At 42.7% G+C, this 17,099-nt stretch overlaps 1 protein-coding gene and 1 long non-coding RNA gene across 2 annotated transcripts in view; one reads left to right on the top strand and one right to left on the bottom strand.

The window, feature by feature from the left end:
- LOC134667802 (solute carrier family 23 member 2) overlaps positions 1 to 17,099 on the bottom strand; it is a 52,055-nt gene that overhangs the window by 4,845 nt on the left and 30,111 nt on the right. The window contains exons 6-7 of the mRNA XM_063525209.1: positions 1,474 to 1,594; positions 92 to 233 (exon numbers count right to left, since the gene is read on the bottom strand). Of these exons, the coding sequence (XP_063381279.1) occupies positions 92 to 233; positions 1,474 to 1,594 (263 nt within the window). The remainder of the gene's footprint in view (positions 1 to 91; positions 234 to 1,473; positions 1,595 to 17,099) is intronic.
- LOC134667771 (uncharacterized) lies at positions 11,802 to 12,458 on the top strand. Its single transcript, XR_010098685.1, has 2 exons — positions 11,802 to 12,102; positions 12,398 to 12,458. It is a non-coding gene; the product is annotated as an uncharacterized LOC134667771 (long non-coding RNA).

Below are 17,099 nucleotides of genomic sequence, written 5' to 3'. Positions count from 1 at the left end.
ACTATTTATTTTATGTTTAAATTTTTTTGTTGTTCTATTCTTGTGTATGTTATAGTTTTCACGAATAAATGCGATGATTCTGATTCTTTACCTGGGTAAGGTACTCTGAACCAGGGAGCATCCTCGATGATGACCAGCTTGAGGTCCGTGCGCGCCGGGTGGCCCGCCGGCAAGGCGTCAGTCAGTGTCAGAATCAGGCATACGAACCACATGATGGCTATCGTCAGGAGAACCTAGAAACACATGTACCTAAGAGATAATATAAAGAGTCTGAATACCACTGCAACCGACGGTAAATTAGTACAAATATTCTTATTGGCACACTCAATTTTCTCGTTGAAAATAAAACTTGGTTAAACAATACCTTGTTATAAAACACTAGTTTCTACCGGCGACTTCGTCTGCGCAGAATGATGATTTCCGTGATACAACTAAATCTTATGTCCTTACCTTACCCACGACTCAAACTACATATCACCATGCTAAATATGATCTAAATCGGTTCAGTATTAAGCATAAAGACACACCAACTGACAGACAGGGTTACTTTCGCATTTACAATATTAGTTAGTAGGGATGGATGAGGGCATTAATGTCGAATATAATATAATCGGTACTTATTTGAAACTTATACCAAAATACGAACGTCACAATCACAAAGCTGCCTAGCTTTGCAGTTTCATCTTACATACCATCGCCCACACTCTTAACTATCCACCGGTGGGCCTTATACCTTTTGTAATAAGGTCCACCGATGGACAGGAGTGTCGCTTGTACAGTAATGGACTTATCCACTAACAACGAACGTGCCCAGCGAGCCACGACTCGGCTTCTGTGAACATTCCCTCGTGTACCAAGCGCTTCGCAACCAACATACGTGAGACCCTGACATTAATAGCAACTGTGAGGAACGGTATATCACATTATACTGGTTTGCGATTTGGTAAGATGTGTGAAACTAGCTTCTAGCTATAGAGTGCAAATCCTGCTAAAGTGATATTTAAATGACTATCGTTTGTATGTCATATGCAGCTTAGTGCAGTTGATGTATTTGGAGTTTGAAATATAATGCGGCTTTCTGTGGTCACTGTAAGAACTAAAAAAATATGGAATGTATTTTCTGAAGCTATCCCACGATATTCAACTCGGACACAAAAAAGACAAGTTCAGAAATTAACCCTGATACTTTTTTTAACACAGTGAAGAAGATGTTTCATGAGCTTCGATCCCTGCTCAGGCCTGCGCGCTAAGCCTTAGCACAGAATAAATAATAGTACTAGGTACTCGTACAGAAGATTCACTCTCTAACAAAACGCCTCTTAAGATTAGGACAGATATGACCGCTAGGTGACGACAGCGCCAAGCGCAGCCTATAGAAATTGGTGTGGAACGGATGTACTCGCGGATCGTAAATCGCGGAGTGGCCTTAGTACCTTTGTTTGTCATCTATTCCCGTTTATAATTATAGCTTACCGGGAAGAGCTTGAAGAGCGGGAACCACTGGACCGAGCAGCCGGTAGACCGCGCCCAGGACAGCGTAGGGACACTCACGTCGCCCATACATTGCGAGAATACTGTCAGCAACGTGAATGTTCTGGAACAACCACAATTTTTAGACTACTGGTCGCTGCATAGGTATATTAAAAGTCAAATTAAATATGAGTCGACAGTAATATTGCATCAGTACCTAATGCAGCTGCAGTTGACAATTGACATCCGAATGTCACCGTTACGAATACCTACCTATAGGATTTAAAGGCCAGGACACACCGGCTGCATGTGCGTAGACGTGCAAGTGCGCGTGCGCTAAAATCTTGGAGCCGCACACGTCACGCAAGCAGTGTGTCGTCTCTCATAAGGAACTGTATATTACAACGCGCACATGCAAGTCTACGCACACGCACCCGGTGTGCACAGGCCTTAATGCACAGTGTAGAAAACGAGAACAAGAGCATGTTGTCCCTACATGATCGTGACCTTCCTTTATCAAACATAGATTTTGTAAAGGTGGTATTCCATTTGTCCAATATCTTGGTCCAATGTCATTGCGTCTCACTCTCTCATCACCTACACATTGGACAGGTGGAATACGACCCTAAGACAGTGCGAATTCTGTACGTAGTGTATAATCTGTGGAAGTGCTGGATGAAACGCGGCCGCCAAATAAAGGCGTCGAATGAGAATGCTTCTATGATCGACCTTGATGTGAAGTAGACCGAAAATTCCGCAGCAAAACCATACGCCTGCAAGCACTGCAGCGTCTTGTTAATTTTTTTGTACAAGCGGCAAATATAGGTACCTATAGTCAGCATCGAAAGAAGCGTATCAGCACAGTGTAAAAAGTAACAGCGGACCGACGCCTTTGATGTATGCGTAAATGCCGACACCGCTCAAGAACACAGTAGGGTTGTCACATCAGACTTTTACACACCAATACAAACATACCAACCATTTCAAATAAGACACGCTAGCCCTGTCCTGTAGTACCGAGCTATGCAGCTCGGGTGCGCGCGACCCACCCCTCGCCCCTCGCACCCCGCACGCTTGCCCTGTCTAGACGGCTTCGTCGAATGACTGTATTGTTTAATGTTTTATAGACTTGGTATCAGATTACGCGTCTAAGTACCTTTTAGTAGTAGTGTCTAACAAATATATATGTATATAGAAGAATTACACGGTGGAAGATACTTTTAAACGCAAATTGTACGCATATGTCTCTATATGTAATAAAAAATAAGTTCAAAAACTAAAACCCGACTACTGCAAATCGCGCTTTAATAAGTATGAAACAAGATAGAATTCTTATCTAAAAATTATCGAACAGGGAATATTATAAAAGTTACCATTTTTTCAATAAAAAAATACAACGTAATATAATTTACTATCTTTTTTATATATTTACAGAGATTCAGAGGATCGCCGTGGTCGTATGCCACGATTATAAACTTTAAGGTAAAGTGGCATACGACCACGGCTATCCTCTGAATCTCTGTAAATACATATATAAAAAAAATAGTATTTTATATTACGTTGTATTTTTTATTGAAATAATGGTAACTTTTATAATATTCCCTGTTCGATAATTTTTAGATAAGAATTCTATCTTGTTTCATACTTTTTAGAGCGCGATTTGCAGTAGTCGGGTTTTAGTTTTTGAACTTATTTTTTATTTAATTAATTTTGGGGTCATGATTTCGTTACTAACTATTTGAAGTCACTTGATATTACTTTTGCGAGGGCGTCCGCAGTACAGAAATGCATGCAGAGAGCCGCATATATCGGGCTACGCCCGACTCCTTTGGTATGAGGGCGCCGAAGGCTCCCGTCTTTGGAACGCGTACGTCGGGCTACGCCCGACTCTTTTAGTATGAGGGCGCCGAAGGCGCCCGGCTTTGGAACGCGTACAGCGAGCCTCGTACGTCGGGCTGTGCCCGACTCTTTTAGTATGAGGGCGCCTTCGGCGCCCGGCTTTGGAACGCGTACGTCGGGCTACGCCCGACTCTTTTAGTGTGAGGGCGCCGAAGGCGCCCGGCTTTGGAACGCGTACAGCGAGCCTCGTACGTCGGGCTGCGCCCGACTCTTTTAGTATGAGGGCGCCTTCGGCGCCCGGCTTTGGAACGCTTACAGCGAGCCTCGTACCTCTTTTAGTATGAGGGCGCCGAAGGCGCCCGGCTTTGGAACGCGTACAGCGAGCCTCGTACGTCGGGCTGCGCCCGACTCTTTTAATATGAGGGCGCCTTCGGCGCCCGGCTTTGGAACGCGTACGTCGGGCTACGCCCGACTCTTTTAGTGTGAGGGCGCCGAAGGCGCCCGGCTTTGGAACGCGTACAGCGAGCCTCGTACGTCGGGCTGCGCCCGACTCTTTTAGTATGTATATACGTTGTATTTTTTATTGAAATAATGGTAACTTTTATAATATTCCCTGTTCGATAATTTTTAGATAAGAATTCTATCTTGTTTCATACTTTTTAGAGCGCGATTTGCAGTAGTCGGGTTTTAGTTTTTGAACTTATTTTTTATTTAATTAATTTTGGGGTCATGATTTCGTTACTAACTATTTGAAGTCACTTGATATTACTTTTGCGAGGGCGTCCGCAGTACAGAAATGCATGCAGAGAGCCGCATATATCGGGCTACGCCCGACTCCTTTGGTATGAGGGCGCCGAAGGCTCCCGTCTTTGGAACGCGTACGTCGGGCTACGCCCGACTCTTTTAGTATGAGGGCGCCGAAGGCGCCCGGCTTTGGAACGCGTACAGCGAGCCTCGTACGTCGGGCTGTGCCCGACTCTTTTAGTATGAGGGCGCCTTCGGCGCCCGGCTTTGGAACGCGTACGTCGGGCTACGCCCGACTCTTTTAGTGTGAGGGCGCCGAAGGCGCCCGGCTTTGGAACGCGTACAGCGAGCCTCGTACGTCGGGCTGCGCCCGACTCTTTTAGTATGAGGGCGCCTTCGGCGCCCGGCTTTGGAACGCTTACAGCGAGCCTCGTACCTCTTTTAGTATGAGGGCGCCGAAGGCGCCCGGCTTTGGAACGCGTACAGCGAGCCTCGTACGTCGGGCTGCGCCCGACTCTTTTAATATGAGGGCGCCTTCGGCGCCCGGCTTTGGAACGCGTACGTCGGGCTACGCCCGACTCTTTTAGTGTGAGGGCGCCGAAGGCGCCCGGCTTTGGAACGCGTACAGCGAGCCTCGTACGTCGGGCTGCGCCCGACTCTTTTAGTATGAGGGCGCCTTCGGCGCCCGGCTTTGGAACTCTTACAGCGAGCCTCGTACCTCTTTTAGTATGAGGGCGCCTTCGGCGCCCGGCTTTGGAACGCGTACAGCGAGCCTCGTACGTCGGGCTGCGCCCGACTCTTTTAGTGTGAGGGCGCCTTCGGCGCTCGGCTTTGGAACCCGTTCGTCGGGCCTAGCCCGACTCTTAGTATGAGGGCGCCTTCGGCGCCCGGCTTTGGAACGCGTACGTCGAGCTACGCCCGACTCTTTTAGTATGAGGGCGCCGAAGGCGCCCGGCTTTGGAACGCGTACAGCGAGCCTCGTTCATCGGGCTGTGCCCGACCCTTTTAGTTAGTATGAGGGCGCCGCTTTGCCGCGTACAGCGAGCCTCGTACGTACAGCGTGCCTCGTACGTCTCTTGTAGGGAATGTAGGGCTGTTTCCTACATTTTGGCTGATCTGGACTTCTATACCTATTCACTTTATAAAATATTGCAGATCATTAAAAACACCATGTATATAGTGGCCAAACAAATTTATTTTGCAAAAACCTTCTTGTATCGCCTTAATCGGGTAATACGCGGATAGAATTCAGAGCGCTTATAGATTCGTAGTTCGAATTACCTACCCGATAAATTAATGTTTTATCGGGTTCATGTAAGCAAAGCCGGGTGCAAAAGCTAACAATATGTATATATTTGAAATGTGCTAATTAAGCTCTTTCAAATGATATACAACACGCCATCATTACTTATTTTTATTTTATTGGTTCGTGCCTTTATGACCTCTAGAGGGCACCGTGTTCCTTTTTTTGTGACGTCATATAGCCTATAACCAGCGGACGCTTAAGACGATTCGAATGACATATCGTTTGTCAAATTATAATGCGTACTTTAGGAGTTCTGAGGGAACAAATGAACATACATACATACATACCCACATACATACCGGTCAAAATCATAACCCTCCTTTTGCGTTGCCGTAGTCGGGTAAATATGTTCATGAATCACAGATACTTAAATTGTAGTTACCACCATAAGCAATAAGATGTATGTAGGTACTTAACAATTAAAAGGCAATTAGCTAACACAACCCATTTATGATTTAAGGGAGTTCCCTATGCCAACAGTCTTGCGGTTTGGCAGAAGACAAATTGTAGAAATTGGGTTTACTTCACCGTTGTTTTACAAACTATAAAAACAAACTGTACCTAACTTTCTATTTTCGAATAGTAGAGAGGAAAGAAAGAAGACAAGAGGACACTTGAATTAAATTGACAACTCATTGAATCACCGAAAGGTCTGTATTAACGACATTGATATTTACACATTGAAAAGGGAAAACTTTACAAAATTACAGTGCAAACTTATAGTCCTATACACAACGTAAACCCCTTTGTATTCGCCTCTGAACCCTTTCCTAATAGTCCTAATCTCTAATGGAACAAAACATTATGAAAGGATCGTGCTTGTTGGTAGGTTGCTATGAAACCGTTGTTGTTGTAATGTCTGTACAATCAACCGTCAGTCATCTGATTTTATGTATCAAATATATTCCACGAAATTCCACTGCGACTTATTATTCTTCAGGTCATGTCCCAGTTTACAAAATTTTCTGTTACCAAATTAAACGGATTAGAAGATTATACGTCATGGAAATTCGCAATTAAAATGCTACTCGTTCGCGAAAAATGTTTCAAGTACACGTCAACGCTACCGAAGCAACTAGATACTGCAGAAATAGAGAAGGATCAGGAGGCTTTCACGTTAATATGTCTACACCTGGAGCCGCATCTGTACCCGTATGTGCAAAATTTATCTTACGCTAAGGAGGTGTGGGACGCGTTGGCAGCTATATTCGAGGATAAAGGTATAAACCGGCGGATATCTTTAATGAATAATCTCTTGGATGAAAAGCTAGAAAATCACAAGTCTATGCATGAATATGTTGCATCCGTGATGAGCCATGCTCAAAAGCTGAAAGAGATTAATCAGAGCTTTGATGACGATCTGATAGCCGTAGTGCTATTGAGAGGTCTACCTGATGAGTATAGACCATTGCGAATGGCATTAGAACACTCAGGTATGAAGCTTACCTCTGAAAATGTCCGTCAGAAGCTGTTACAAGAGGATTCCGGCCAGAGTTCTTCGAATGATTCCTCAGGAGCGAATTCGGCGTTAGTAGTAAAGAAACAAGGTCAACATTCAGTATTAAAGCTCAAATGCTTCAGATGTGGCAAGAAAGGCCATAAGAAGTCAGATTGCCCGAAGCTGGTAAAGGAAACGGATGGCGAAGGCGTATCAACGGTTTCTTCAAAGTCGAAGAAAGTTGCTCTACACTGTTCACTGTCGGTACATGATTCCTTCAGCCCCTCGGCATTTTATTTGGACAGTGGTGCGTCGAACCACATGAGTTTTAAGAAGCACTGGTTTAGAGACTTTATGATAACTGATAAGAATGTTGTGACATGTGCGAATGATGACAAAATGTCAAGTGAGGGTAAGGGTGACATTGTAACGGAAAGTGGTCCGACCACGTATCGTGGTCGGACCACTTTCCGTTACGCGTTGAATGTGACCTGGACCGAGCTCAAGGACAATACGCCGCTAGATGTGACGCCGGGCGGACAGGTGTGCGCTGGGGGATAAGGAATGACCAGCAAATCAGAGACTATCTCTCATTCTGTGATAAATCATTGTCTCAAATTAATGATAGTTTTAAATGTAATTATTGCGATAACGCACTCGACTGTGATACTTTAAGTACCTGTAGATTTTTAAATGACCATTTTATTTATATTGATAATTTGTATTCTAATGTTGTATCAATTTTAACAATAGGAGCTAAAAAAACGAAATGTTCTCGCTCAACCAAGAGACATTTGAAAAAAACTGTACCGGGGTGGAACTTCCATGTTAAGGAAAGTCACAGTGTTTTTAGATTGCATTTTAATTGTTGGCTTGCCGCTGGTAAGCCGTCCACGGGCCAATTATTTGAAAACATGTGCGCTAGTCGTAGAATTTTCAAAAGTAAATTAAGGTGGTGCCAAAAAAATGAAGATAAAGTAAAATTAGATATTTTAGCCGCGTCAAGGAATAACAAGAACTTTACCAAATTTTGGAATGAAATTAAAAAGCACAGTTTCAAACCGCAGTTACCAGAATCCGTGGACGGCGCCCAGCAACAGGCGCAGATAGCTGATATCTTTAGCCAAAGGTTCAAGGTTTCGCCAAGACCCGTGCCAGAGTGTGTGCTTAGAAATGCGCGCCATGGAACCGTCACTGTTCAACCACAGCAGCCTATTCGTTTCTCTGCTACAGAAGTCGCGAAGATAGTTAAAAGCATGAAACGGGGAAAATCGCCAGGCCATGATGACCTTAGCCTTGAGCACATACTCTTTTCAGGTGACGTAATCTACGGGAAACTTTGTACCTTATTTAATTTATGTTTGCGATACTCTTATCTTCCAGTCGACATGATACGTACCATTGTCGTCCCGATTGCCAAGAACCGAACAGGGGATTTGTCATCATCAGCTAACTACCGACCAATATCCCTTGGAACGGTGGTGGGCAAGATATTTGAGCGGCTGCTGCAGCCCAGACTGCTTCAGACTTTGAGAATAGACGACGCGCAATTTGGTTTCCGTCCCGGTCTCTCGACCGATTCCGCGATCGTAAGCCTGAAACATGCTGTGGATCATTACGTAAGTAATAATACATCAGTCTACGCATGCTTCCTTGACCTTAGCCGTGCATTTGACCTTGTGAATTATGAAATTCTGTGGGGTAAAATGCGCGGCTCGGGAGTACCTGAGGACCTGGTACGTGTCTTCGAGTACTGGTACGGAAACCAATCTAACTGTGTAAAATGGGGCGACACGACATCTAATAGTTACATATTAGAATGCGGGGTACGCCAGGGTGGACTTACTTCTCCGGACCTCTTTAACCTTTACGTCAATGACTTGATGGGGAGGCTGAGGAGCACTGGAGTCGGGTGTCACGTGGGTGACGTCTGTGTGAACAGTCTCAGCTACGCTGATGACATGGTGCTGCTCAGCCCCTCCATTAAGGGTCTGAGAAAGCTAGTGTCAGTCTGTGAAAATTATGTAAATTCTCACGGGCTGATTTACAACGTAGCCAAAACAGAACTGGTGGTTTTTAAGGCAGGAAGAGGTCCGGATAACATACCGGAAGTCAAATTGAATGGAGAGAAGCTGCGTATTGTGCAGCGGTTCAAATATCTTGGCCATATACTGACGGATGACATGAGAGACGACAGTGACATGGAACGCGAGAGAAGGGCTCTGGCTGTTCGTGGCAACATGATAGCCCGTAGGTTTGCCGGGTGTAGCAGGAGAGTCAAGTGTACATTATTTAATGCCTATTGTCTCTCCTTCTACACTTGTCAACTGTGGGTCAGGTACAGCAGGAAATCGTACAGCGCCATCCGTGTGCAGTATAATAACATATTCCGGACACTGATGGGGCTGCCGCGTTCCTGCAGTGCCTCCACCATGTTCGCAGAAGCCAGAATCCCTGACTTCTTCGCAGTGGTACGCGCGCGTATAGCTTCTTTTTGGGAGGGAATGCGCCGCTCGCAAAACACCATTCTCATGTCGGTGTATCGCAACATCAGTTGTAATATGTTTAGGCACTGGCTTTCCGTGCACCAAAACGGGAACAAAAAATAGTGTAATACTATTTTAATTGTTTAACTTTTATTTTATTTTGTTTCTATTCTTTGGCTTTGTAACTTTATAACTGTATTTTGATATGGGTGTACAACTGTACGTGTTGCCTGAAATAAAACTTTATTTATTTTATTTATTTTTTTTTATTTTATGGTAAGTCTAAAAGGAGTTTTGTTTCCCGTAAAAGATTGTTACTATGTACCCGACTTGAAAGTTAATCTTTTATCGATATCTAAGTTAGTAAAGAATGGGTGGAAGGTTATATTTGATTATAATGGTTGTAGGATGATTCACCAGTCGATAGGCCAAATTACGAGTAAACTTGTGGTGACTGCTAGTGAAGTCTCAGGTATCTATAAGGTGGATGACTGTTTTCCTGTTGTAGAAGGGGCTTTGGCTACAGTTCAAGTTGAGGACTCGTTGGCGCTTTGGCATCGGAGGCTTGGGCACGTGAATCTGAGCGATTTACGGAAGCTTCCACAGATCGAGCTTGGAGGTAAAAGCGTAATGGAACCTTGTGTCGCTTGTATAAGAGGTAAGGCACATAGATTACCTTTTCCAAAGGGTGAAGCAGGACGAGCTGATGACAAACTCGGCTTATTACACGCCGATTTGTGTGGACCAATGTCGGAACGTTCTTACGGGGGTGCTCATTACATGTTTGTCATTGTGGATGATTTCACTAGAAAAATGTTTGCTTATTTTCTTAAGGAAAAGTCGCAAACTTTAGGAGTCTTTAAGGATTTTGTGACACATGTGGAGAATGAGACAGGTTTGACAGTCAAACGACTGAGAACGGACAATGGTACCGAATTCGTTAATAAAGATTTTAATCCATTTCTTTCCAGCAAGGGAATAAGGCACCAGTTGACAGTTCCCTACACGGCAGAACAGAACGGAGTCGCGGAAAGGTCCCTGCGTTCGATTACGGAGATGGCACGGACCATGCTTATGGACAAAGGCTTAAATAAGAAGTTTTGGGCGGAAGCTTGTAACACAGCGGTATACGTCAAAAACAGACTGCCTCATAGCGCCAACAATGGGAAGATTCCGGAAGAACTGTGGACAGGGAAAGTGCAGAAGTTGGATCATTTGAGAGTATTCGGTTCAACGGCCTATGTGCATATTCCGAAGGAGAAGAGAAAGAAATGGGACGCTAAGGCAAAGCAATATATTTTCGTCGGCTATTGCGAAGATACTAAAGGTTATCGCTTTGCGGATCTTAGCAATCCTAGACAGATTATAACAGGTCGAGAGGTTACATTTATTGAAAGTTCTGATTTAAAGGCGTCAGAAACTGGTTCAAATGTAGACTTCATATCGTCTCAGAGGACTGTTCAAGACGAAGACAATGCTGTTGTATGGGAAATCGGTCATTCCTCGAAGACGGTTCCGAATACGTCAATGGCAGAAGAGTTCTATGAAGATGCGGTAGAGAGCTCGGACACAGCCGATGTACCCGTAGAAGCTTGCGCGGACACTACTCGTACAGCTGAGCCCGATCTACTCAATGAAGCTTCTGGACAAGAACCGACCATTGAAGATCGTAACGAAGAACCGAGAGCGGCTGATGTGCACAATGAGGCAGAACCTAGGTATCCTCTACGGAATAGGTTACGTAGTGCACATAGCGGGCTTTATTGCTATAATACCTTCAATATAGAGGAAGAGCCCCGGTCATACAAGGAAGCATTACAGAGACCTGACAGTCATGAGTGGCAAGCAGCAATGGAACGTGAGTTGGAGTCCATGAAGGAACACGACGTTTGGAAGGTTGTTGATAAACCGCCAGAAGCCAAAGTAGTGGGAAACAAGTGGGTCTACAAGTACAAGTATGACGCCGATGGAAACCTGACATACACAGCCAGACTTGTCGCAAAAGGCTTCACGCAGTCATACGGTGTGGATTATTTTGAAACGTTTTCATCCGTCGTAAGAAGATCAACTCTAAGGTTATTGCTGGCATTGGCTGCTGAAAATGATTTACAGGTGCATCATTTCGATGTAAATACTGCTTTTCTAAATGGCGATTTACACGAAAAAGTTTATATGCGATTACCGGAAGGTTTTGACAGCGAAGGTCAGTATAGAAAGGTTTGTCTTTTACAAAAGGCAATATATGGCCTCAAACAAGCGAGTCGTTCGTGGTATGAAAAGGTCAATGATGTTTTGCTGTCAACAATGTCATTTCAACGTTCTGAATATGATAATTGTCTATATTTCAAAGATGATATTTTCATATGCTTGTATGTAGATGATTTCATAATATTTTTTAAAAATATGGAAAGCAAAGTGGCATTGTTGAATGGGTTGCGAAAATTCTTCAAAGTTAAGGATTTGCAACAAGCGCGCCAATGTTTAGGCATGAATTTAGAACGAGGAAAAGGTACGTTTTTCCTACATCAGAGGAAGTTTATTGAAACCGTTCTAAAGGATCATGGTATGGATCAATGCAAGCCGGCGAAAACTCCGCTAGAACTGGATCTGCATAAGGTTTTGGCAGATGGGGGTGGTGATGAGTTGAATCGTCAAGAACAATTACGATACCAGTCTTTGGTTGGTGCATTGAATTACCTAGCCTGCAACACGAGACCCGATATCTCGGCGGCTGTGAGCTTCTTGGCTCAGTATAATTCATGTTGCCGATCTGTACACATGAAGGCAGCTAAGCGTGTTCTACGTTACATAAAGGGAACGTGTGACTTAGGCCTTCTATTTCAGAAGTCAAAAGGTGAACGTAACGATCATTTAATTACAGGTTACGTTGATGCTGACTGGGGAGGCGACATTAGAGACAGAAAGTCGTATTCGGGGTATATGTTCAAAGTTGGACCGAATATGATATCCTGGGAGTGCAGAAAGCAGAGCTGCGTGTCACTTTCTTCAAGTGAATCAGAATTCGTCGCATTGTCTGAAGCATCCAAGGAAGCTGTATACCTCCAGAGGTTAGTGAGTCACGTATTCAAGAAGGGGAACTCTAAGAATGTCAAGTTGTTTGTAGACAACCAGAGCGCCATGGCGTTGGCGAACAATCCTGTTTCTCACCGGCGGACGAAGCATATCGATATTAGGTACAATTTCGTTCGTCATTGCGTCAATGAGGGGTTGATTCAGTTGGAGTACATCCCGACTGAAGATAACTTGGCCGATGTCTTAACTAAGCCATTGCCCCGCGTTAAGTTTGAAAGGTGTGTGACTGGTTTAGGTTTAGACTTGAGTGCTTGATGATGCTGTGAGTGTTAACATGATGATAGATGGTTGCTTGAGAGGAAGTGTTGGTAGGTTGCTATGAAACCGTTGTTGTTGTAATGTCTGTACAATCAACCGTCAGTCATCTGATTTTATGTATCAAATATATTCCACGAAATTCCACTGCGACTTATTATTCTTCAGTGCTCCCCTATTCACCAGTTTGATCCTAGTAGTAAGGATTGCCTGTGCTGTACTGATCTTATGTAGGTATATTGACACATAAGAGGAGTACTTACTTACTAAAAAGAGATAATACATACGTAGGTGCGAATAATATAGCAGAGTTACACAGAGAAGCCTGCATACAAATACTTAAATTAAATTGTCACAATCATAAAATCTTTGCGGAAAAATGCTACAAATTAAATGTAACATATTTGTTGACTACAAAATATTTTAAAATCAACAATAACACATTAAAAAGGATGTCACAGAATGCGTTCTCATTTTATTTTAGTATACAGGTGCGTTGGTATAAGATTGAAAGGGTTTTTCATGATAAGATGAAACGTCTTCGGTGCCACGCCTCATACGTCTTGTTAGATTAAATTTAGTTTTACTTCTAGATTTAATTAACTTATGTTCTTCATTGAACCTTTCATTTACTTATAAATATTATAATGTTGGATAGGTAAGTACCGTAATATGGGGTGAGTTGGGTGAAATTTGACTTTCAAACCTCGATAAAATTTTATTTTTACATGTGAAAACTGAATGGTATATATCAGCGGTCGGCAACCCGCGGCCCGCAGGCCGCATGCGGCCCGCCAACCTCTCGCTTGCGGCCCGCCGACCTCTCGCTGGCGGCCCGCGAGCCTCCCTGGCTATTTTGCATGTAATACTGACGAACGACAATGTCTGCTAAAGTCACAAATATTACCAAAGTGCGGCCCGCGACATCTTTTCATACAAAGTTGATTTTGGAAGATTGTTCAATCGATTTTTTTTATTATGCGTATTACAATAGCCCCATTTTAAATTGGAATACATTATTTTTGTAGCAGTAGCCTTAAAATCCCTTCTCACTCCCCTCTAAAACCTTCTCTCCCCATTCATAACCCAACTCTCCCCGCGAAACCTACTCACCCCGTTTTACGGTACGTAGGTATAATCAGAGGTCATAAACTAATGGTTTGCGGTGGGTTGTTTTGTGAACTGTCTCCAATCAGGATATTGGCCTCGGGGAATTTGGTTAATGGAATTTTTAAGTTTACAACGTAAGTTACGTAACCTCGCTGTAACTGCAATTTAAGTAATGAAAAGTTTACATGATGAATTTCCTCGCGAAGCAACGTTTTTGCGCCGTTCTAGTTAGTACTTTTTAAAGCTTGATGCTTTTATGGAAATGTGTACGGTGTATTTAGTTAATGTACTTTTGAGGATCGATAGTTTTAAGGATAATTGCCAACCCTAACACTTAACAGGGTGCCATTTGATCTTTTTCCATTGTAACATCTATTATATATTGTACCATGGTTTGCAATAAACGATATTACTTTTACATGTATCTAATTTTTCTAGTTTAATTGGTGCCTTTGCTGGATATTATATTTCCGTGTTTTTGGCAGCACGAGCTTTTTTCATACTGTCTCCTAATAGTTACAAATTGACTGTTATCCAAATCGGCTGAATAATTTTGATTCTACCGAGTTACAAACGACACGACATATTATGTAGGTACAATAGGTACATACATTTCTATACTAGGTACTAAATTGTTCGCGTAGTCAGGTGAAAAAGAATTTTATAAAGCCGTTTATAGAGGGCATTATTTTTCCGAAGATGGCCCCTGTCGTGCAAAATAGATGAAATATTGCTTTGTCCTTCTTTTACGACAGTTATTATCTTCTAAAACCAGTTCTTTCAGCGTAAATAACCTCCTTCGCCGCAGTCGGATAAGATGGATCGGGAAATTACAGAATGCCAAAGAATCGAGGCATTTTGTCAAGCAATTACAGACTTTCTACGCTTGACTTAAGGACCATGACAGATGTGTATAGTCGTGTTCTGTTAGAAGACATCGGACGGTCATCCGTCTTATTGCTTTTCCAAAGCTAAATAACATAAGTCACGCAATTTTCTTATTAAATATCGTCTTTTGTCAAAAAGCATCAATCATTTATGAAAGCGGTCAGAGATGCAGGCAGTCCGGTGGTCAACTTTCTCAATATTGTGGTGTTGGAATTAGGCATTATTATATTCTGTTGACGTGTATTTTAAGAGTATCATTAAATACGTCTTCTATTTTAACACTTTAAACTCTCGTGTTTTGTACTTACTTATATTTAAATGTCATTATTTCATTAGTGTATAGAAATGTCAAAGGAGAGTTAAAATACTTCCCCTTCCTACCCTTTCCTTTATTTATATACCTAATATGTAGTACGACAAGCATTATGAAGGATAAGTGCTGTTATTCTATTATGGGAAGCGTGCGCAAGAATTTTAAGAAGATTAAGTATCCTACAGGTAAATTATGACCGAAACCTGATATTAATTTAGCGTCGGCATTTTCCCGTTCCACTTATTCTGATACTAAAGAAGTTATTATGCTAAACTATTTTCATAACAAGCCTCTATACAACAATGTTAAAACAATACTTACACAAAACCTAAAACTAACAACTAAAACTAAATATAAAATATCTCTCCTAAGCTGCCCGCTTCTGGAATGGACCCTAGAATGCTGGCGGCGTTGCCCCTTTGAACCGCCAGACTTAATCTTTGAGCCAAGAAGGAGCCCGCCTAAACTATTAATAAATTCGAATTTTCACATTTATAATATATGTATTTTTAAATGAAGAGAAAAAATGTTCCAAAGGCCGTTACTGCCGTTAGGAACAAACATTTCCGGCGCCCGCTAATATAATTGAAATTGAAATTGAAATTGAAATTATTTATTTCAGGCATAGAACCCATAGTGTTAGTACAAAATATATAATTTAACTACCTATATCTATGTTAGTGTACAATATGTAAAATAATAAATACTTAAAACTAATACTACTTATTTTGATGATGCGTTGGGTTCGTGCAATTGATTCCAACGCCTCATCAGTGGGCAGTCTACTCTATCGACAAATGCGCTTAGGAGACTGTTGGTGCTGCCCTGCACTCTACGCAATAGGGATGCCGCTCTTTTACGCATAATAGCGTAAAAGTCATCCGTACGGGCATCGGCGAACATCCCCGACGCACTGCAGTACCGAGGCAGACCCATCAGCATCCTAAACGCATTTTATTATATTGCACGCGCAAGGCATTGTACGATCGCTGCGTGAAGCCGGTCCACAGGCTGCAAGCATAAAAGGACTGACAATAAGCTTTAAAAAGTGTAATCTTTACGTCACTGCTACACTTTGCAAACCTGCGCACCAGCATATTGCATCTAACCGTCAATGCCCTGCGCTCTCGTTCCAAATCAGGATCGTCATTAAGGTATAATTAAAATATTAAAGACGTACTTCCGATTTATCTGCTTGGAAAGCTTGGAAAGTTTGCAAAACTACGATTCGTACGGAAGTCAGAGATTAAAATCAATCCAAATAGCTCGCGGATCCGTGGAGCAGTGGGACGGAGCAATTATGAGCGTTTAATTAACGAGTGCGAGCTAGATGTCTCCTGGGTAGATTGGTGGCCGCCGAGCCAGTTTCAAATGCCACTTGAGTTAAAACGAATGACGCAACTGGATCTCGTAGCTGGGAAGCATTTTTATGTTTTTTTTTTTTTTTAATGTATCGTTTGTGTGAGTCAATCGGTCCTCGCTAGAAATACGGGCGGCCGGTTGCTCTTTGTCGGATAGAAGCTATATGTGATGTGTCTAGTAGGTGCAGTTAGGTCTTGTTAAAAGTTTTTAAGGTGTCAATTATATATTTTGTATATTTGATAAAGGAATTGAGTGTGTCTTCTTTTCCGATAATATGTTGTATAGTGTACGGTTCTATGTCCTGGTATTTTCCACAGATAGATTCGTGGTCACATCTGGCATATGCATATCTGGGACAATATTTAATTAGATGTTCAATGGTTTGTATGGTGTCGTCATCGCATGGGCAGGTGGCGTTATTAATTATATGAAAGCGCTTTAAATAATATTTTGTGTAACCATGGCCTGTAAGTATCTGTGTTAACTGAAATGTGATATTGGTGTGCTTACGGAGAAGTTTGACGTCATCTAAAGTAGGTAGCCATTGTTTTACATGTTTCCCTGTTGTGCTATCTGTATATGATTTATTATGTGTGGCATATGTGTTGGATCTCATTTGTAATTTATGATACGACAAGGGAAAATAGTCAAAATCAGGTGGTTTTCGCAGTGTGGCCGCATGCTTGGCCGCGAGATCTGCCCTCTCATTGCCATCCAGGCCGACGTGGGCCTTGATCCAGCAGAAGTTGATCACCATTTCCCCAGACTCCTTATTGTTGTGGATGATTTTGTGAA

The sequence above is a fragment of the Cydia fagiglandana genome, chromosome 9 (assembly GCF_963556715.1).
Source record: "Cydia fagiglandana chromosome 9, ilCydFagi1.1, whole genome shotgun sequence".
Lineage (NCBI taxonomy): Eukaryota > Metazoa > Arthropoda > Insecta > Lepidoptera > Tortricidae > Cydia > Cydia fagiglandana.
This window is presented reverse-complemented; position numbering and strand designations above follow the sequence as displayed.